Source organism: Lithobates pipiens, unplaced genomic scaffold, assembly GCF_037356315.1.
Source record: "Lithobates pipiens isolate NorthernLeopardFrog02 unplaced genomic scaffold, aLitPip1_a1.2 Scaffold_10, whole genome shotgun sequence".
Classification (NCBI taxonomy): domain Eukaryota; kingdom Metazoa; phylum Chordata; class Amphibia; order Anura; family Ranidae; genus Lithobates; species Lithobates pipiens.
Window position 1 is genome coordinate 134,250,008 of NW_027507686.1, and position 22,650 is coordinate 134,272,657.

The following is a 22,650-nucleotide window of genomic DNA, read 5'->3' on the forward strand; positions in this document are numbered from 1 at the left end:
TTCAGAGGTAAAATAGGCAGAAATTATAACAATGTGTTAAATAATTACAGAGTGGACAATAACGAATTCCTGGCATAATCAGCAGTTTTTTTTTTTTTTTTTTTATTGAACAGAATAAACCAATGACACAACATTTCCAATTGTTAATAGGTGCCAAAAGAGAAAAAAAAAAAAAAGAAAAGTTTGTTTTTGGGGGTTTGCACTTTAAATGGAAAATGTACTTCAGTGCTTTACCATAACACCCTAGAGCAGTGATGGCGAACCTTGGCACTCCAGATGTTTTGGAACTACATTTCCCATGATGCTCAACTACACTGCAGGGTGCACGAGCATCATGGGAAATGTAGTTCCAAAACATCTGGGGTGCCAAGGTTTACCATCACTGCCCTAGAGCCTAGAATTTTATCACAGATGGGCTGTGAATAGCCACAACAGAGAATCTTGCTGTGCTACGCCTGTTGGCAAGGCTTACATTTTATGCCGCGTACACACGATCAGACTATCCGGCGGACATAGTCTGGCGGACAAACCGCCGGAAAGTCCGCCAAATTTCCGAACGAGCGGACCTGCCCACACACCAGACCTTTCCGGTGGACTAGGTCCGGCGGACTATCCGCCGTACTTTTGAAATGAACGGACTTGCCCACACACGGAGGAAAGTCCATTCATTTTGAACACGGCTCCAGGGACTAGCGTAGGGACAAGACCCCCGAAGAGTGGGACAAGACCTCTGAAGTCGGAAGAAGACCCCCGGGCGGCGGTGACGGAGAAGAAAGCCATGCTCCTCTGCTAGTAAAAGAGCTAGTAAAAGAGCAGAAGATAGCAGAGGAGTCTGGCGAGAAGACCCTCCCAGACGGAAGAAGACCCCCGGAGCTGTGCAATAAATTATTTTAAACCCTTGTGTTGTGTTTTATTTACATTTTTTTCACAGGTGAATGGGTAGGGGTACCCCATACTCATTCACATAGGGTGGGGGGCTGGGATCTGGGGGCCCCCTTATTAAAGGGGGCTCTTGGATTCCGATAAGCCCCCCTCCTGCAGACCCCGGCAACCAATGGCCAGGGTTGTGGGGAAGAGGCCCTTCCTTCCCCAAAGCACCCCCCCCATGTTGAGGGCACGCGCCCTGGTACGGCTCAGGATGGGGGGGCGGGGGCACACGCTTGTCCCCACCCCCTTTCCTGACCGGCCGGGTTGCATGCTCAGATAAGGCACTAATATGGACCTGGGGGGGACCTCCATACCAGGTGACGGGGCCAGTGGCATGTCAATCTCACGGCCGAAGGCGGCGATATTGACTTCCTTCACTAGTCCCGTCTACCTGGAGCCTCGCTCAAAATGAACGGACTTTTCTCCGTGCTGGAAAGTCCGTTCATTTCAAAAGTATGGCGGACTAGCATACACGCGGCCGTATGGTCCGCTGGAATGTGAGTCTGGCGGACAGTTTTTGAGTCAAAACTACTTTCTTTGGGTAGAAAAAAGTCAGCCGGAGCCCACACACGGGCGCCGGACTTTTCCGCCGGATAGTTTGATCGTGTGTACGCAGCATTAGGCTGATAGATGTGTGGCACACCAAGGATTATAACACATGCATGCTTGTAAATGTATGCGTTTGCATGAAAATAAAAGGATCATGTACAAGTTGGATTGTTAAGCCAAGACAGCTTGAGCAGAATTCCGTCAGGAAAACCCTCAGCGCTTTTTCCAATGAGAATTCCGATCATGTGTACGCGGCATTAGGGAATTTAATCTAAAAGTGACACAGGAGTGTAACATAGTAACACAAAAATAAAATAAAAAATCTGCTAAATCATCCTCTAGCAGTTATTTCTTTCCCTTTTCACCCATGTTTTCCCCCTGTGTAATATGAAGACATAGATAAGCAATTTTAGATGAGCAAATTTAAAAAAAAATGTGCTCTTTCCAAAAAAAAAAAAAGGAAATGGGGTGTTTTACTTCACTTTTTATATTAATATTGTAACTATTCAAGTGTTGGTGCTGGAACTCAACAGCCACATGCTTGGTTATTGTTAAGCATGTTTTTGTGAAATTTCTGTGCCTATTTGCAAGTCCACCCTAAAGTGTATGTTAACGTTAATTTTAGTATGTTTCTTGCAAATGCCTTAGTTGTCAGTTTTTGTCTCTTTTGACACAGGAGGTACAGGATGATGTGCTCAAGCACATTGTTCCTTTAGCTGCCGCATTCCTGTCCATCCATCCACAGTGTAAGTACAGTGACTATTGGCAAGGGATTTTAATCAACCCTGTAACCTCACTTAGAGCCTCAATGGGTTTCCATTATATTAGAAGTTCTCTCTTGTATTGGTTATGTCAACAGAAGCTTCCAAGAGTCTCTTGCATTCTCCACTCTGAGCCTGCCAAGCTGCGGGAGAAAAGTGGGGCTGAACAGTTGGGTGCCAGTGGAATTGAATTGTTTGTTTATTTTATTATGATCTTCTCTCTCTTTTTTTTTTTTTTTTTTTTCATTCCTTACCTTCACATATACAGTATTTTATTATGAAAGGAAAAAAATAAACAAAAGATATAAAAGAAACCCTTGACTGTGAACGGGTATTGGTTTGGGCATATTCACAAAAGCAGCATAGTTTACTAAATCAGGCCTGGATAACCTGCCCAAAATCTAGGCACCACCTTAAAAAGTAAAGAGCCAGCAACACAATGGCTTTATTCTGACAGTAAACAAACACAAGGAGAGAGGCGCCTCTGGGTGCAGTTATAAGACAAGTTTAATAGACACTTATTACAGGCAACTCACATTTGTGAAGTCATAATCAGGCATGGATAAGTCCCAGCAAGGGGGAGGGAGAGATCTGGTCATCAGTTGGCAGTCCAATCTGGAGGAGGAAAAGTGCTGGGCTCGCTACAGCACCACTTTTTGTGAAGAGGTCGGCCACTGTGGAGACAACTCAAAGCGAGGTTTGAGGCGCAGTGGATAGACAGGCACGGAATATATAATGTCACTGGAGAGCTTGAAAAATGAGATGCGGCTGCCGTGTCATCTGCAGCGCTCATGCTCATGAAACGCATTGCTTTCCAGGGACATCATCTATCCGTGCCTGTCCATCCATTGTGCCTTGAGCCTCACTGTGACTTGTCACTTCTTCAGGAGACCTAAAGATAGGAGACACATACATTAACAATCAACATATTGACACTTCCATAATAATTGTTCCTATCATGACATAAATCGGGGCCAGCAACCGCATAAGCCAGCCACCTGAGGGCACCAGGAGATGGGGAGACAATGGCAGGTGTTCCCCACGAGGTGCTTATCCTAGCGCCTGGGGCCAACCCTGCTCTCGCTCCTGTACCCTGTTCACCACACTGACAGCCGGTGAAGAACAGCCCCCAGCCCTTTACCAGCTCGCCTCTCCTGACTCGAGTCCCAGCCCTGCTACTGCACTCCTCGTCTGCTAGATGCAGGGCAGAGAGAGACACCCTTGGATTGAAGACACTGCCCCTCTCACTTCAGCACTAGAGACGAGGATCATTGGATCCTGAAACAATAACCTCTCCCGCCTGGATGGTAGCAAAGAGGATCAGGAACACCTCCAGTTCAGCAGCACACAGAGACTATTGCCACTAAACTGGAGGGCATGTGGGATGTGGGGGATCCCAGGAAGGAGCCAAGGTAGACCCGGGGAGGGGCCAAGGTCTGCAGAAGCCCCAGGAGGTTCGCAAGTGGTACTGGTACTACCACAGATGAAGATTTCTCCATTTCATCTCCGTGGAAGGTAGGGGAATCAAACTGCTTCTAGTTTATGGTGTCAGAGTCTGTCTGCCTGTGTGTGTTTTCATATCAGCCCCGCCCTTGTGCCATGTCTGCAATCTGACCATCTCTTGTGCCATGCCCGCAGTCTGATGTCTCTTGTTGAAGCCATGGTCTGAAGTGCATATGCCTACAGCGAGAGATTGCACTTCACTCCACTGGATCAGCATGTACTCTGAAATTTCAGCATGGGCAGGGTATAACCTAAATTGTCAGGAAAGAGGTTGGCCTAGTCTCATACAGAAGAAACAAATTGGAATTGCTTAAAGTAGAACTATGTATTTTTTTTTTTTTTTCGCCATCTAGGTCCCATTGCAGAGATTTCCCTTAACTTCCCATCCCGCAGCCAAACAGGAAGTGAGAGAAAATCCCTACAAATTAAGGGAATTCCTTGGGGACCTAGTGTCCCAATTGGAAAAATTTCCCTCTATTATAAGGGTTCATGTACACTGGCAGCTCCTAAACTTAAGCTTAAGTTGCTTTTGGCGTTTTTTTGCCAAATCTCTTAAACTCAACTCCATAAAAAGCCTATGTGTCCATGTACACATAGGCTTTTAGCAGTGCTTATGAGCTGCCATGTTTAGGTGAGGTTAAACTTCCCTCTACTGAACATGGAAGAGTCACATTTAGGATAGGAATGTTTTGACCGCCGGCAGCGGGAAAACGCATATTGTGGCAGAAAAGGTTTTTCCACGTTTTGTGTTTTCCCACGGTCAGGGTAGGCTAGTGTATATGTAGCCTTACAGGGGACAACCCAAAATTTGGGCTTTTCTTTTACTTTTACTTTCAGTGATAATGGTAAACAGGACAAATATAGAGGGTCAAACTTGCATATATGGGGACAAAATTGGCCCCTATAGCAGTATCTTTGCATTTCAGCTAAAAAAGATCTAAAAACATAAAATAGTTATGACGTAGACACTTCATCTCCCCATTTTTGCTTAAAAAATACTGTACAGCAGCAATACCCACATCATGAGGTATTGATGTGTACAGTCAGCCCACTTATAGTTTTCTTGCCAAGAGTAGCCCTTTAAAATATCAATAACATAACTCAAATCTTTGATATATGATGTTAATTAAGTAACCATCGGTTGTAACAAGTGGTATGTGTGTATATATATATATATATATATATATATATATATATATATATATATATATTTATTGATAGACCACTCGTGAAACTATTCGTACTAGCAATGATAGGTCTCCCTGGAGGGTCAATGAGTGATTTATACACCTTCGGCAGGTGCTAGAAGTGGGGAGTACTAAACACCTTTGGAAGCAGAAAACATTTCTCTTTGATAGTCAGTACACCATCCCTATATGCTGCCTTAACGAGATTAACCAATCCCCGTTGGAAAAGAGGAAGAGGATCATAGGGGAGTCTTAAATAAGTATTCACTTCTGATAATAAACTATGGGCCTCTCGGAGGTAATCTAGTCTATCTTGGACCACCAAACTATCTACTTTGTCCGCCTGTTTAATTATAATATCTCTATTAGTCGTTACATTTTTAAGGGCCTGGCATTCATCAAAACTCAAGTTCTGGAATTTCATACTAATTGGGGCATCACACAACTCCATAAAATCTCTATAGACGGTCTGATAAAATGTTTCGATATGTGGACTCTTTAGAGTTTGTTGGATTAAATATAGATGGAGGTTTAAAACCAGTATGTCTAATCTGGCTTTTGAAAGGGATATTGTCCTCACTTTCAATATAACCCTCTGCCCATAGTTCTTGGAGGACCTGTAATACCTCATGTTTAGTGATGGACGAACTTCCGACGGGACGTTTCGCGAACGCGAAACGCGAACGGACACAAACGTTCGCGAAAACGACCGTTCGCCGCGGGCTCCATTGACTTCAATGGGAGGCGAATTTCGCAAACCTTTAGGTCGAATTTGCGGCCACGGGGTAATTATTAGGGGGTAGCACGTAGTCCCACCACCTGGACAATAGCATAATACATGTATGAGGTGAATTTGGGATCGATAACTACAAGCATTTTTTTTTTATTTGGGAAATTGTTCTGACAATTCAGGACTATGGAGCTAATGAAGGCAATGGAGGAGAGGGAAGGTCAGGGACCAGGGTAGGCAAACAAGAGGGTGCAGGAGATACAGAGCACTGACAGCAGCACCGTAATACAGAGCACTGACATCAGCACCGTGACATACAGCGCTGACAGCAGCTCCGTGACATACAGCGCTGACAGCAGCTCCGTGACATACAGCGCTGACAGCAGCTCCGTGACATACAGCGCTGACAGCAGCACCGTGACATACAGCGCTGACAGCAGCTCCGTGACATACAGCGCTGACAGCAGCTCCGTGACATACAGCGCTGACAGCAGCTCCGTGACATACAGCACTGACAGCAGCTCCGTGACATACAGCGCTGACAGCAGCTCCGTGACATACAGCGCTGACAGCAGCACCGTGACATACAGCGCTGACAGCAGCTCCGTGACATACAGCGCTGACAGCAGCTCCGTGACATACAGCGCTGACAGCAGCTCCGTGACATACAGCGCTGACAGCAGCTCCGTGACATACAGCGCTGACAGCAGCTCCGTGACATACAGCGCTGACAGCAGCTCCGTGACATACAGCGCTGACAGCAGCTCCGTGACATACAGCGCTGACAGCAGCTCCGTGACATACAGCGCTGACAGCAGCACCGTAAGCAGCCCCAGGAGGAAGTCAGCACAGCACAGGGATGGTGTGATCCCCTCATAATAAGAACCCCCAGGAGGAAGTCAGCACAGCACAGGGATGGTGGGAGCCCCTCATAATAAGAACACCCAGGAGGAAGTCAGCACAGCACAGGGATGGTGGGAACCCCTCATAATAAGCAGCCCCAGTAGAAATATGACACCGCTCAACCTCTTCAAAGAGGAGGGTAGGGGCATATAGTACGGTGTGCTTTTTTGGGTCAGGGAAGTGAGCCAAATGAATTAAGAAGGTCTGTGTGCTTGATTCCAAAAATTGTTTATAGACATATACATGGTCTACTGATCACATGTGTTGAATTCCTCCGAGATCCATGCCTCATTCATTTTTAGAAATGTGAGGTAGTTAACACTGTCGTGAGCTAGGCGAGTACGCTTATCGGTCACAATCCCCCCTGCTGCGCTGAACGTCCTTTCGGACAGGACACTGGATGAGGGGCAAGCCAACAGTTCGATTGCAAATTGGGCAAGCTCTGGCCAGAGGTCAAGCCTGCCCACCCAGTAGTCTAGGGGTTCATCACTCCTCAGAGCGTCCACATCGGCCGTTAACCCAATGTAGTCGGACACCTGACGGTCTAGGCGTTCCCTGATGCTGGATCCGGATGACACCTGTCGATGGGTCGGCTGAAAGAATGACCTCATATCCGAAGTCACCAACACATCTTCAAACCGGCCTCTTCTTGCAGGCGCTGTTGGATTGGTACCCGCAAATCCTTCTCTGGGAGTGGGAATTGCTCCTCTGCCAGCGCACGCAAAAGCAGAATGCAGCATTTCTCGAAGCAAGGCCTGGAAGTGCTGCATTCTGACAGCCCTCTGCGACGGCGGTAACATTTCCGCCATTTTGTGTTTGTACCGGGGATCTAAGTACGTTGCCACCCAGTACTGGTCCTTGACCCTCATGCTTTTTATACGGGGGTCCCTATTAAAACACTGGAGCATGAAGGCCCCCATTTGCACTCAAGCGGAAGGTATGTGGTGGTGGTGGTGTTGTTGGTGGTAGTGTCTTTGGGGGTGCACATAGCAGAGAGTGAAGAAGAGGGTGCAGATCGAGAGGATGAGGAGGGTGCAGAAGAATAAGGCTGAGTGAGCCACTCAACCAAGTCTGGTGCGTCCTTTAAAGTAATTGAACGCACCTTCTGCAACTTCCCACTTTGGCTCAAGGCTGTTGCTCCTGCCCTACCCCTACCACCCCTGCGGAAGGGCCTGCCTCTTCCTCTGCCTGTCATTTTTTAAATCACCCTGTGACAAAACTCTTAGTCCCTATACCGCTGAAGGACTGCTGCAGTATAGGGCAGCGGTCAGCAGTAGTGCACGTCAACCCTATGTATTGTGGACCGATAGCGGTCCTTACAGAACAGCAGACTGTACTGCACTCAGGCCTATGTACCGTAGCACCCTATACCAAGTTACCAGTCCTTATAAAAACTTTTGTGGACCAAGCAGGTTGTGTGTTAGTGTTTAGCAGACTGTGCGTCAGTCCCTATACCGCTGAAGGACTGCTGCAGTATAGGGCAGCGGTCAGCAGTAGTGCACGGCAACCCTATGTATTGTGGACCGATAGCGGTCCTTACAGAACAGCAGACTGTAACGCACTCAGGCCTATGTACCGTAGCACCCTATACCAAGTTACCAGTCCTTATAAGAACTTTTGTGGACCAAGCAGGTTGTGTGTTAGTGATTAGCAGACTGTACGTCAGTCCCTATACCAATGAAGGACTGCTGCAGTATAGGGCAGCGGTCAGCAGTAGTGCACGGCAACCCTATGTATTGTGGACCGATAGCGGTCCTTACAGAACAGCAGACTGTACTGCACTCAGGCCTATGTACCGTAGCACCCTATACCAAGTTACCAGTCCTTATAAAAACTTTTGTGGACCAAGCAGGTTGTGTGTTAGTGTTTAGCAGACTGTGCGTCAGTCCCTATACCGCTGAAGGACTGCTGCAGTATAGGGCAGCGGTCAGCAGTAGTGCACGGCAACCCTATGTATTGTGGACCGATAGCGGTCCTTACAGAACAGCAGACTGTAACGCACTCAGGCCTATGTACCGTAGCACCCTATACCAAGTTACCAGTCCTTATAAGAACTTTTGTGGACCAAGCAGGTTGTGTGTTAGTGATTAGCAGACTGTACGTCAGTCCCTATACCAATGAAGGACTGCTGCAGTATAGGGCAGCGGTCAGCAGTAGTGCACGGCAACCCTATGTATTGTGGACCGATAGCGGTCCTTACAGAACAGCAGACTGTACTGCACTCAGGCCTATGTACCGTAGCACCCTATACCAAGTTACCAGTCCTTATAAAAACTTTTGTGGACCAAGCAGGTTGTGTGTTAGTGTTTAGCAGACTGTGCGTCAGTCCCTATACCGCTGAAGGACTGCTGCAGTATAGGGCAGCGGTCAGCAGTAGTGCACGGCAACCCTATGTATTGTGGACCGATAGCGGTCCTTACAGAACAGCAGACTGTAACGCACTCAGGCCTATGTACCGTAGCACCCTATACCAAGTTACCAGTCCTTATAAGAACTTTTGTGGACCAAGCAGGTTGTGTGTTAGTGATTAGCAGACTGTACGTCAGTCCCTATACCAATGAAGGACTGCTGCAGTATAGGGCAGCGGTCAGCAGTAGTGCACGGCAACCCTATGTATTGTGGACCGATAGCGGTCCTTACAGAACAGCAGACTGTACTGCACTCAGGCCTATGTACCGTAGCACCCTATACCAAGTTACCAGTCCTTATAAAAACTTTTGTGGACCAAGCAGGTTGTGTGTTAGTGTTTAGCAGACTGTGCGTCAGTCCCTATACCGCTGAAGGACTGCTGCAGTATAGGGCAGCGGTCAGCAGTAGTGCACGGCAACCCTATGTATTGTGGACCGATAGCGGTCCTTACAGAACAGCAGACTGTAACGCACTCAGGCCTATGTACCGTAGCACCCTATACCAAGTTACCAGTCCTTATAAGAACTTTTGTGGACCAAGCAGGTTGTGTGTTAGTGATTAGCAGACTGTACGTCAGTCCCTATACCAATGAAGGACTGCTGCAGTATAGGGCAGCGGTCAGCAGTAGTGCACGGCAACCCTATGTATTGTGGACCGATAGCGGTCCTTACAGAACAGCAGACTGTACTGCACTCAGGCCTATGTACCGTAGCACCCTATACCAAGTTACCAGTCCTTATAAAAACTTTTGTGGACCAAGCAGGTTGTGTGTTAGTGTTTAGCAGACTGTGCGTCAGTCCCTATACCGCTGAAGGACTGCTGCAGTATAGGGCAGCGGTCAGCAGTAGTGCACGGCAACCCTATGTATTGTGGACCGATAGCGGTCCTTACAGAACAGCAGACTGTAACGCACTCAGGCCTATGTACCGTAGCACCCTATACCAAGTTACCAGTCCTTATAAGAACTTTTGTGGACCAAGCAGGTTGTGTGTTAGTGATTAGCAGACTGTACGTCAGTCCCTATACCAATGAAGGACTGCTGCAGTATAGGGCAGCGGTCAGCAGTAGTGCACGGCAACCCTATGTATTGTGGACCGATAGCGGTCCTTACAGAACAGCAGACTGTACCGCACCCAAGCCTATGTACCGTAGCACCCTAGACAGACCAAGTTACCAGTCCTGATAAAGAGCTTTGTGGAACAAGTGAGTTGTGAATGATTAGCAGACTGCAGCAGAAGGGCAGCAGTCAAGTATAATATTCTTTCTATATTTGGAAGAAAGAATATTATACGTGTACAAGCCTATTACCGTACCACTGATACCAGTCCTGAAAAGAACCTTTGTGGAACTAATAGTAACAGCAAGTCTTTAAAATTATCCTCACTGCCTGACACACTGCTTCCTGCCTGTCCCTATACAAATTGGCAAAAAAGAGTAGGCTGGAACGATTAGCTGGAATAGCTCTTTTGTGGACCTGATAGTAACAGCTAATGATGATGATGATGATGATGATGAAGAAAGACTAATCTGGCTGAGCTGTCCCTAAAATAGCAGCATACAGCGCTCTGTCCCTTTATCTAAACTGACAAAAGAAACTCAGGCTGCTGACCTAACACCTATACCAGTCCTGAAAAGAACTTTTGTGTACCAAATAGCTAGCGTTTTCTCTGTCCCTACTCCACACAGGATCCTTTCCCTACAGTGACAGAAGAAAGAATGTAAAATGGCCACCGGATCGGGTGTATTTATAGGTTAGGGGGAATGTCCAAGTGTCCATGAGCTGTCATGTCTCAATTGGTTGTCCTGTAACACATGATAAACGTGTCACGAAAGGTTAAAGTTCTTGTATACATTAAACACGTAAGTCCGCCGGGGCGAACGACGGAAAAAGGCGTTCGAACCCGCGGACGGCGAAAGTCGGAAATTCGCCGCGAAACGACCGCCGGGCGAAACGTTCGTCCATCACTACTCATGTTGAGAGCAGAGGCTAACATCACCATCTGTAACCTCTATTAATGGATTTACACTCTTACTATTGGACGTATTTAACTTGGCATAATAACGAAAACGAAGGAAACAAATGCATTTTTTTAAATCCTTGAAAATATCAAATTTGTTTGGGCCTGTCAAGGGAGAAAAGCTTAAGCCTTTCTTCAGTAAAAATCAATTCTGCTGTTGTTAGATTATGTGTAGATAAGTTAAGTTAAATAGTTTTATGGTATTGTCACCTATATGATGTCTATCCTCTCTTTTTTGTTCAATCTTGGACTGTCTTCCTCCTAGTCTAGTTTTAGTTTTTCTTGTTGTTGTTGTATCCCTCCCTTTGTAGATTTGAGTAAAAAAGTTTCATCAAAGCTTATTAATCCCTCTGTGACGTTCAAGAGTTGGTTACACGGGCTAATCTTTGTAATATTTGTAATATTGTTAAAGCATTATTGATTCTTGTTACTTGACACTATTGTAACTTTTCTTTGTAAACTTCAATAAAAAAGTATTTGGAAAAAAAAAAAAAAAAAAGTTTCATCAACTGGTGATACATAATTCTCCTTTTCTTAGGGAGGTGGTTGAAGTGGCTAAATTACCATTATTCCTTGGACATGCACCCTCCTTAATGTGAATATCCAGATCTCTGGATAGGGGACTATACTTATTAAATAGTGGTATTATAGGATCAATAAGTAGAAAGGTCTCACAAGACCTATAGGGGGTGGCATTGCCACTGGCAATGGTTGTAAGAGGCCATTTATACCAGAGGCATCCAGACCAATAGACCCCTTTCATACCAGGGCGTTTTGCAGGCGCTATAGCGTTAGAAATAGAGCCTGCAATCCGCCCTAAAAAAGCTGCACCATTGTCTGTAGTCTGAAAGCCTGAGGGCTTTCACACTACAGCGGTGCGCTGGCAGGACGTCAAGGAAAAGTCCTGCCAGCAGCTTCTTTGGAGCGGTGAAGGAGCGGTGTGTTTACCGCTCCTCCATCGCTGCTCCCCATTGAAATCAATGGGGCAGCGATCTAATACTGCTGGCAAAACGCCGCTATTGCGGCGTATTGCTAGCGGTTTTAACCCTTTATCGGCCACTAGCGGGGGTAAAAGCGCCCGCTAGCGGCCGAAATGCGCCGCAAATCCGGCGGTAAAACGCTGCTAAAAATAGCGGCGTTTTACCGCCGACGCTATGGGCGGTGTGGTGTGAAAGGGGTCATAGAACCACATGTCTGTGTGGTGGATTGGACTGAATCCCAATCGTAACCAAGGGACTGTTTGTTATTGTGTTGTTTTTTTACTGTTTATTTATCTTCTTTTTATCTCTATTATTTTTCTTATTGGTATTCCTACCTCCTCCTTTCCTATCAAAATTTATAGGTACATGTTCTCTATCGTTATTATCAGACAAGGGATGAGGGGGGTGACTACTCGTATCTCGTTCTGATGAATTTTTCATGACTGCGGAATCAGCCATTGAACGTTTGCACTCAAAAACATGGCCAGATTTGTAGTCCATTATATCTTTCTCTAACCTCTTAGTTTTTTTTTTTTTGGAGATCACAAGATCCTCATCTTTTTTTCACATTCTTATCTTGGACCTTCATCCATTTGGAAAATAAACAAGATGAGCTAAAAGCTTCAATAGTTTGTTGTTTCTCAAGGACCTGTTGTTCTGCCATCCTGAGTTTTCTTTCTCTTTGTTGTACTAAGAAAACAGAGACGTTTTAAAAAGGGTCATTAGCATTATGATGAGTCCTGAAATATTTATGACAAATACTAGTTCAAGGTTTTATTGGTATCCTGATCCTTTTTTTGGGTTATGTACCTACCTCCAACTACTTTGGCTAGGTAAATGCATCTGCTATCAGCTGCATAACTTTCCCACCCCTCTTTTCCAAATAAAATTCAACATGAGTGATTTAACCCTTTTATTCCATTATATTTTTATTAAAATAAACACCCTTGTGTGATTATACTAATTAATGTAATGTTGTTATTTTATTCTAGTCCATTATACCTAAGAAATATATTTCTCTGAAACTAACAAATTATTTTTATTGTTTGGATTTGTAAGATATAGTTTGTTACTATTTTTGTTCTAGGATGGCCACCAAGTTAATACGCCTGGTGCAGGACAAAAAGAAAGCAGAGCAAGGGACTGGAGTTTCAAGAAGATCTGGGAAAGATGTGGAGCTTGAAGAGATGATTGAACAACTGCAGGAGAATGTGCGGGAGCTGGAGAAGCAGAAAGAGTCTTTACATAATCGATTAATAGCTGCTAAGCAGCAACTGCAAACCCAGGGACACCGACATGCTCCATACAACTATATACAGTCCCGCATTAATTCTGGCCTTCGAAAAGTTACTGAAGATGTAGTAATGCAACGTAGAGGTATGTGCACAATTTTGTGAAATTAAATGTGCCAGAGTCATTTTAAAGCTGAACTCTAGAAAACTTGAAAATTCTCCCCTGCAGAGGGGCTGTGCCTGCATTGCAAGGGTTAACTGCTAGTTTATGTCTATAGGACAAAGAAAAGCAGATTTACCTGCCCAATCTTCCATGCTGCTAGACTGTTCCCCACAGTGTCTTCTCACCATTCTCCAGAGGTCTCAGTTGATGTCATCAAGCCCTGCATTGGATGTGATGATGCTGAGGGACAGTCCACTCCTGAAGAATAGTGCCATCTGCCAGGGGAGCAGAGGTTCAATTAGGGGCTCCCCCTGGAATAAACAAGCAGTTAACCCTTGCAAGTGCAACCTCACTGTAATGGAGAAATTCCAGATTTCTCACAGGCTTTAAAGTGGTTGTAAACCCCTACATATACCCAGTGAAGGATTTCTCAGCTCTAAAAAGCAGAGGGAGGAGAGCTGCTTGGAGGGAATTGACACTGGCCCCCTTTACACAGCACAAAGGAACAAAAGTATGGTTTTCAATCTGGTGGAGCTCCCTCACCTGTCACCAATTTTCTCTCGGTATCAGCCAGGAAAACTTTCCAGAAGTGACTCATGCTGATAGCAGAGTAACGAGGACAGCGGACAGAAATTACACTTAGTGCGCAGGATTGAGATAAGTACACAGTATAGAGGGATATGCTTTGTTCATATTTCATGTCTGAGGTTTACAACCACTTTAATTCTGAACTCTTGGGATTCAGTCATTATGTAAAATGTGCTGGTATAATATGAGTTCAGTCCAATGCATGCATCTGTTGGACTTATCGCTTTACTCATCTGACAATTTTACCAAGAGCTAGGAGTGCAGCTATAACAACACTCCTGAGGCTCTGACACGTGGCACACAGAGCATTGCCCCTGCCCCTCCCCTCTGCTGTTCATTTACAGAAGCCTTTGTATTCTGTGAATGGGTTCACTTAAATCGAAAGTAAACCCATTGATTTGATAGTTTTTGATAGTTTCAAAAAACAGTTAACATTCCCGGCATACTGGAAATGCTAGCTGTCACGTTGGTTGTGCTCTCAACCAAACTGTCAAACCATCCAACGGCTGGTGTAATAACTGATCACATGTGCAGCATCAGGGCAGTTGCAGATTAAACAGAGGCTAAGATGGCAGCTTTCTTGGCTGAAAAAGATAGGAGGGTCTACTTCCAATTTAATCCAATGCTCTGTGATTTGTTTGTGAATTCATGAAGATGCTGGGTCCTGTATATATGAAGTTGTATTAAAGCCCAACTCCAGAAAAGAATGAAAATAACTGCTCATTAAGGGCTAGGGGAGAGTAAAAACACTTTTACTTATCTGATCCTCCACTCCTCTGGGAGACAGTTGTCCCCTGTCTTTTGCAATGGACTGTCCATCAACACCATAATGTCCAATGCAGGGCAAAGGACCCTCTGTCAATCTTGATGCCGTCAGGACCTTAGACTGTTGGAGCATTGGAATGAAGACCTGTCTAGCAGTGTGGATCAGGGTAATTGATCTACTTTTCTATGCCTGCTAGACCTAAAAAAATATATATTTAAGAGGTCCTGTCATGCTTTTGTTCTATTACAAGGGATGTTTACATTAAATTAATTTTATTATAATTTTCTTCTCAAGAATAGAGCTTTCCTTTGTTTGGTGGTATTTAAAGCTGACCTTTAGTCATTTCTTCAGCATTCCATTTATTAAATCTTCTGCGTTTGTTGTTTTAACTTTGGATAGTAAAACCCCTTAAGGCATGAACTTCCCCCATATAACCCCTCCCATTACTGGGAGTCCTCAGTTTTTTTTTTTTGCCAGTGTCTTAAGGTGTTGGACACGTGTAAGGATGTGTGTACTGAGCTCCACGGGCAGTAATCCTTTGATGCGAGCCAGCCATCCTCACCGGATCCGTTCTGATGTTTCCATAATAGACTAAATGAATGGTACCCGGGCCTCGTCATCCGAAGACACAAGTTTTTGCTTGCGAATGCTTTTAAGCTGGGTCCTGGGATCCAGTACTTTTTGGTAGTAAGGCCAATAAAAGTTTACTGGCAGGGTCTTCTCGCAGGTCCAGGATTGTGGGATTACCTGAGTGTACCCCTGTTCCTGAAAATTTGCTTTCCAGGTCTCAGAGCCGACCGTGAAGGGCAAAGATTGGGCTTTTTATATCTCTGTTAAAGCCCTGCGGTGGAAAGGTAGGGGAGATTTTCTGCAAGGAATCTCTCCTTCCATGTATTTATGTTGTCATGTCATGTCTATGAGTCACCACTGGAGGCTGTATTGAGCACTCACCATTCTGACGCTGGAAACAGCAGAAGCTTTCACTCTCCTCTCCGTTCAAGCCAGCTCAGCCCCTCAGGTATAAAGGGAGGTCTGATCACTTCCTGGGCCCCCAGAGTGGCGTTTTTTGTTCCTTTGGATGCCAGCCCGCTGCCTCTTTTTCTTTTTCACCGGCCGCAATGTTGCCAGCACTCATACACTTCCCTAGTTGAAAGGGGGAGGGGGGGGCGTTTTTGTGCGGGGGCATGGCTAAAGAGCGTCAGGTGCCGGCCACACGTGGAGGAAGTATTTTAAGCTATACAGGAACAGCTGAAGTCTGGCGGTGGAGGGACAGAGCAGAGTGGTTGCTGCCAGGTTTGGTGACACAGGCATCTCCCTTTTGATTGACAACATTGTATTGTATAGCTAGGATTAATAGCAGTTATTGTACTGTACTATAGCCTAGCAAGTGAAACATTCTTTTTCTGGTACTGCCTCTGCCTTGTATTGTAAGCTATGAGTGACAGAGGGACCAGGAACCCCTCTAAGGGTTCTAAGGGGTTAATGGTATACAACAAACTAAAAAACCTTCCAAAAGAATGTCTTCCTCCCCGAGAGGTAAAAATAAAAATATGGCCAGTCAGATGAAGCCGTCAAGGGTAGAACACTTCTGTCCCTGTATTTCATACAAACAGGTTTTTCTTCTACCATTTAAAAGATTATTGCTATGAAGTCTCTCCATAGTAGGAATAAACATAGCAGATTCACATCTAGTCCTCTGGGCCCTTTTGTTGAGGTGCAGGAGGCTGGGGATCAGGTAGATCTTCCAACTATTGAAAGATACTTATTTTTCCTCTTCAGAGGATCCTAAAAGGGAGGGAGTAGCCGCACAAGTCAGGTGTTGGTCTACTCCCTTACTTAACCCTTTTGCTGACTACCAAAGGCTCTTGAGGTAGCTACTTCTAATAAGGCTCATTTGAACCTCCCCCACCTGGGAGTCCATTTAACATGGTGTCCTATGGAACAAGTTCTGTAGTGCAAATCTGCAAGATGCAAAAAGCACTAAAAATGCATAGCTATGTATTCTGAATGGGAACATTTTTATGAAAGAAATGGGGGGTTCCAGCTATTAGTGCTGCAATCACCTCCGTGAGCAGAGTCTCACATGTCCAGTGGATAATGCACTGATGTTAAAGGATCCAGCAAGTTAAGGTTGGATTTTCCTTTTAAAGACAAGATGTCTTTTGCAGTTCTGGCTGCAGTTGGAGTAGCTCAGTCCATTAACCCCTTAACGTCTGCTCCACTATTGTGGTGGAGCACATTTTGAGTCACGCCAGTGCATTGGAATGTGGACTCCAAGGGGTTAAGGAACAGGTGTGAGATACCTGAAAGTTCTGCCAGATCAGCAGGCCCGGCAAGGGGCTGGTGTATTTGACGCACTGTGTCTCACAGATGCTATGACGGACTCGATCATTTAAGCCCTATGGCTTATACTTGGACTAGTGCATTTTTGCAGAGGTCCATGGCTGAGATATTGGTCAGCCGAAGCACCAGGTGAAAACCCTTAGCCAGTCTGTGTCCCTTCCAGGGGTATGACTATTTAGAGTGGATAAGTACCTCCAAAAGGGGTAAAGCTCTCTACCAGTAAAAGGAGGTTCAAACAGTTCTCCTTTAATCATGCAGCCTCTCCTATGCCTGGGGTATCTGCATTTAGGCAGTCTCGACGGTCTCAATCGTCAGGTTCAGGAGAAAGTTCCCAGGGGCAGCACCAGGATCTTGGGGGCAGAAAGCCCATGAAGCAGAATTCTAAGGCCTTCTCATGAAGGAGCACCCCCACTTGTTTGAGTGAGGGGCAAGGTCCTGCGATTCTCAAAGTCTGGCAGGAACAATGTTAAGAGCAGAGTGATTTCTGCAATTTTTTTTTTTTCTCTAGGTTACATCTAGAGTTTCAAGAGCCCGGATGGCCCAGTGGGATTTTGATCCGAGGGTTCGGGTCCTGTTTGGGTGCTGCCTGTGGGGTCCTTGGGGCTGCTGATGTGGCAGTTTTATGCAAGAGTGTCCGTCTCCTCAAAGAATGCTCCTAAGGTTCCAGAGAAAAAAAGGAGAGAAGTGTCTCTTTCTGGTCTCTGGATCAGCTGTTATCCCAGTCGGTGATATCAGAGATTCCCTTAGTGGAACAGGGGTTTTTGGCTCAAACCTTTTAAGGTCCCAGAGCCAAGCAGAGAGGTAAGACCCACTCTAGATCTCGGAGATCTGAATCGACACTTAAACATCCGATCCTTTCATAATTCGATTGGCTGTGTCCATCCTGCAAGGAGGGGAGTTGCATATCTCCATGTGCCAAAGTTTCCCGCTTACCAGAAATCTCTGCGGTTTGAAATATAAAATTATTTTCATCAATCGTGGCGCTGCCAATTGGCTTAGCCACAACACTAGTGTTCTGAAAGCTTCTGGCACCTCCTTTAGCCAGGTTAAAGGCTCAAGGCATAGCAGTCCTAGCCTATTAGAAGATCTACTTTGAATAGATCATTCAGTCTCAGGTCTTAAACCAGAGTCTGATCTCAGCTGTAGATAGCTGAAATCTCTAAGTTGGATTCTCAGCCTAGGAAGATTCTCCTTAAAACCATCAAGGAGGTTACTTGTGGGTTGGTTATAGATACCATACAGAAGAAGCTATTCTTACCCCAGATGTGAATGAGTTCCATTGTAGGACTAATCCATCTTATCAGGAAAGCAAAAATTCCTTCATTTTGGCTGCAGGAGTTTTTTTTAGGGGAAATGGTGGCCTCCTTCAAGGCCGTCCCTTACATGCAGTTTTATTCAAAGACTGCTTCAAGACACCATCCTGTTGGTCTGGAATAAAGAGGATTCAGGCCTTGTTTGTTTCCAATATGCTTGGCTCCCGACATAGGTCAGAGCCTAAATTGGTGGTTGTTATCCAGCAGGAGGGAAAATCTTTGTCCTGCAATTAACAGATGCCAGCCTTCTAGGCTGGGGAGCAGCCCTGGAAGAAGATTCTGTCCAGAGGAGATGGTCCAGGTTAGAGGACCATGCCTATCAACTTTGTTGGAAGTTTCAGGCAGTATCTGGCCATAGAATCTTGGTGGTCAGATTACAGGACTGTCCTGACAGGATTCAGTCTGACAGAGCCACGGCGGTGGCTTACATCAAAAGATAAATAAATAAATTAAAATAAAAAAGGAAACAAGGAGGTGAATAATGTTCTAGCTTTGGCAGAACACAACACTCCTTGCCTATCGGCAATTTTAATATTTCAGGCGTACTGCTTGAGACGCCAACAATTATTTCCGGGAGAATGATCTCTTCACCCCGACATCTTCCTAGCAATGTGTCAGATGGGGTACTCCGGACATGGACCTGTTTGCGTCCACATCATTAGTAAGGTCGACAACTTTATGTCAAACAAGTGGTCCGGCTAGCAGGCGGAACAGACGCATTAGTCTTCCCAGGGGATCAGTTCTCACTGATCTATGCATTTCCTTCAGTAAAAATAGGAAAAATAAACCGCGCTGGGGAAAATAGTGAAAACAAACAAACTATATGTAATATAGGCAGCAGCAATAAATGCGATATGGCACTCAACAGCAATAAAAAATAAATAAAAAGCTGCGCCAACCCTTTAATTAATTAAATAACTAAAATAAAATGTGAATAATTAATATATGAATAATTAATACAATCAAATAAACACCTCAAGTGTATAAAAATCGAAAAAGTGCATAAAAAATGACACAAACAAAAATCCAATCATAAAAAGTTCATATGTGAGTCCAGATAATAAGCGTTTGTGTTCTTAAATGGCAGCACCACAGTGGTTCAACACATTCCGAAAGCGCATGAAGTGCCCGTCACCATATAGTGAATGCGCTTACCAGAAAATATATAAATTGAAGCATTTGTATATAGTCGGTAGGTCACATCAAAGATATCCTCCTTTCAGTGGGTCAGCACTCCATCTCATAACAGTACTCCCCGGACAATGATCTGTTACGTGGTCCCAATAGGGAACTCTCTACATGCCTGAACTGGCTGAACTGACTGAACTGCATTTCCTTCAGCTCTGCTACTTCCGCGCCTTCTCTGCAGGATTAAGCAGGAGGTGATTCTGGTGGCCCCAGTGGGTCCCAGAAGATCTGAATTTATTGAGATCATAAGGAGAGCAGTTGAAGTCCTTTGGACTCTGCCATTATAGCCAGACCTTCTTGCACACGGTCCGGTATTTCATCCTACTTTACGGACAATGAGTTTAACAGGTTTGACTGTTGAATCCCACTCTATAAAAGATCATGGGTGATCGCCTTCAGTAGTGTCTACTTTGACTAATGCCAGAAATCCGGCTTCCAGAATCACTTACTATAGAATCTGAAAGGCATAGGTTTCTTGGTATGGATCCAGGGGTTGGCACCCCAGGAAGTATGTCAATAGGCAGGATTCCTGCATAGGGGATCTGAAATGAAGCTGGCCTTGACTTTTATCAAGAGCTATATCCAGGCCGATGTTGATGTCTTTTCCTATGGCCTCTTGCTTCCCACTCTTGGTGCGTAGCTTATTCAGGGGGTAACATGGTTTATTCCCCCTATCAAGGTACCTCTAAATCCTTAGGATTTAAGATTGGTCTTGTCGGCTTTGTTAAATCAGCCGTTTGAACCCTTATGAGAAATTCTCTTGGTTCTTTGACAAGAAAGATAATCTTTTGCTTGTCATTTCTTCTGCTAGAAGAGTATTGGAACTAATGGCTCTGTCTTGTAAGGGCAATATTTCATCATGTATAAGGACGAGGTGATTTAATGTCCTCATCCTGAACTCCTGAACAGGTTTTCATTTAAACCAAGATATTATTCTTCCTTCTTTCTCCCCAGAAGCCTTAATCTGGGGAAGAGAAAGCACTACAGTCTCTTGATGTAGTAAGAGCGATCAGAATCTATGTAAGGGCGACTGCTCAGGTTCGCAAAACACAGGTTTTGTTTGTACTGCCAGAGGGTTCAAGATATGGACAGGCAGCTTCAAGATCCACTATTTTCCAAATGGATTTGTCAGGTGGTTGATCAAGCTTCAGCTTAAAGAAGAAAATTCTTCCTTCTCATATTAAGAGCACGCTCATCCAGGGCGATTAGTGCCTCTTGGGTGGTGCATCATCAGGCCTCTATGGCTCCGATCTGTAAGACCGCAACATTGGTCTTTGGTTCAGACGTTTATCCAATTTTTTTTTTTTCAAATTGTTATTAAATGTCATGAGGATATTGCCTTTGGGCACAGCATACACTGCAGGCTGCAGTATGAGTCTTCTGGCCTCCTGTTTCCTTGATTCTGTCTCCCCCCTTCAGTTGCCATTGCTATGGGACATCCCACATAGTTATTACTATGGCTCTGTGTCCCCTGATGTAAGAAAAGAAAATAGGATTTTTAAAACAGCTTACCTGTAAAATCATTTTCTTTGATGTACATCAGGGGACACAAAGGTCCCTCCCTTCTTCTTCTTATGCACTTTGATTGCTTGGCTACAAAGCTGAGGACTCCCAGTAATGGGAGGGGTTATATGGGTGAAGTTCATGTCTTAAGGGGCATGCCAGTGTCCAGCACCTGATATGCCGATATAACCCACATAATTATTACTATGGCTCTGTGTCCCCTGATGTACATCAAAGAAAAGGATTTTACAGGTAAGCTGTTTTAAAAAATCCTATTTTTTTTCTGCAAGTAAATACCTTATACAGTCCACTTCCTGTTTTTTTGTCTGGTACAAAGCCTAGGTTTATGACATCATGCACAGCTCTCTCTTAAACTCTCATGATAGTTTTCCAGGAAGGGATGAGTCATAAGAGGACCAATGAGAGCTGGATGTGTGTGTGTGTGTGTGTGTGTGTGTGTGTGTGAATCCAGGAAGTGAACAGGCAATAGCTTCAGCTGATTGAAGCCAGACTCAGTGGAGGGAGATTTCGGAAGCATATTTGCAAGTATAGAGTATATATAAAATAATATGCAAAGTGGTTGGAGGGAAGCTTCAGAATGGAAAAGATGTTTTATTATAAATTATGCGAGTAGACTGCAATTCCTTTTTAATCACTGCTGGGCTTTTTATTTTTTGCTAAAAAAAAGTTATACTTAGTTTCTGTCAGAAAATTTTGTAAATGGGTAATTTTTCTCCTTCAATGATGTGCGCTGACGAGGCTGCACTGATGGGCACTGAGAGGCGGCACTAATAGGCCAGTGATATGTGGCACAGATGGGCTGCACTGATTAGCACTGAGAGGCAGCCCAGACTGGTGTCACTGATAGGCACAAATTGGCATCGCAGATGGACACAGAGTGGCATCACTTATGGGCACAGTTTGGGCTGCATTGATGATCAATGCCCTGTACAGATCTCCCCTGTGAGGAAATGCTGCCGGTCGGCTCTCCCAAACACTGATTCTTTGTTTACATGTGATCACGTGTGCGTGGTTGCGGCGAGAGTGGGCGACATCATATGGCGGTAGCCCAGAACGAGACCATTTCGCCTGCCGTCATTTGTATGTGCAGCGGACGGGAGCTGGTTAAATGTCTTTTACACCCGCAGTATTGATATATAGCTTTTGTGTCTGATCGGACCGTGTTGCCGGACAATCCATCGGACTGTTTCCGTCGGAATATGCGACAGACAAAGTTTTAGAGCTGGGCTATAAAACTTTCCGACAACATGATCCGATCGGACTTTGTCCGTTTGTGTGTAGAGAATTCCGATCGGACAAAGTGCCACGCATGCTCAGATCAAATTCCTAGACCAAAGCTATTGGCTACTAGCCTGAACGTAGTCCCGTCGTAACGAAATAATGTCATCACGTTACGTACGATCAGATTTTCTGGCCGTGTGTATGCAACACAAGTTTTGGACAAAATCCGATGGATTTTGTTGTCGGAATGTCCGACCGTGTGTACAAGGGCTAAGAGATAACAGAATCACCTATTTGCTAATAAAATATTGTAATAAAGGCATGAGGGAGCTACTCTCCTTGGAT

The 22,650-nt window shown here is 44.9% G+C and overlaps 1 protein-coding gene across 3 annotated transcripts in view; it reads left to right on the top strand.

Moving 5' to 3' along the window:
• The window catches only part of RPGRIP1L (RPGRIP1 like), a 386,112-nt gene that overhangs the window by 45,633 nt on the left and 317,829 nt on the right, over positions 1-22,650 (top strand). For all 3 annotated transcript variants that reach the window (XM_077458160.1, XM_077458169.1, XM_077458179.1), the window contains exon 4: positions 13,055-13,344. In XM_077458160.1, the coding sequence (XP_077314286.1) occupies positions 13,055-13,344 (290 nt within the window). The remainder of the gene's footprint in view (positions 1-13,054; positions 13,345-22,650) is intronic.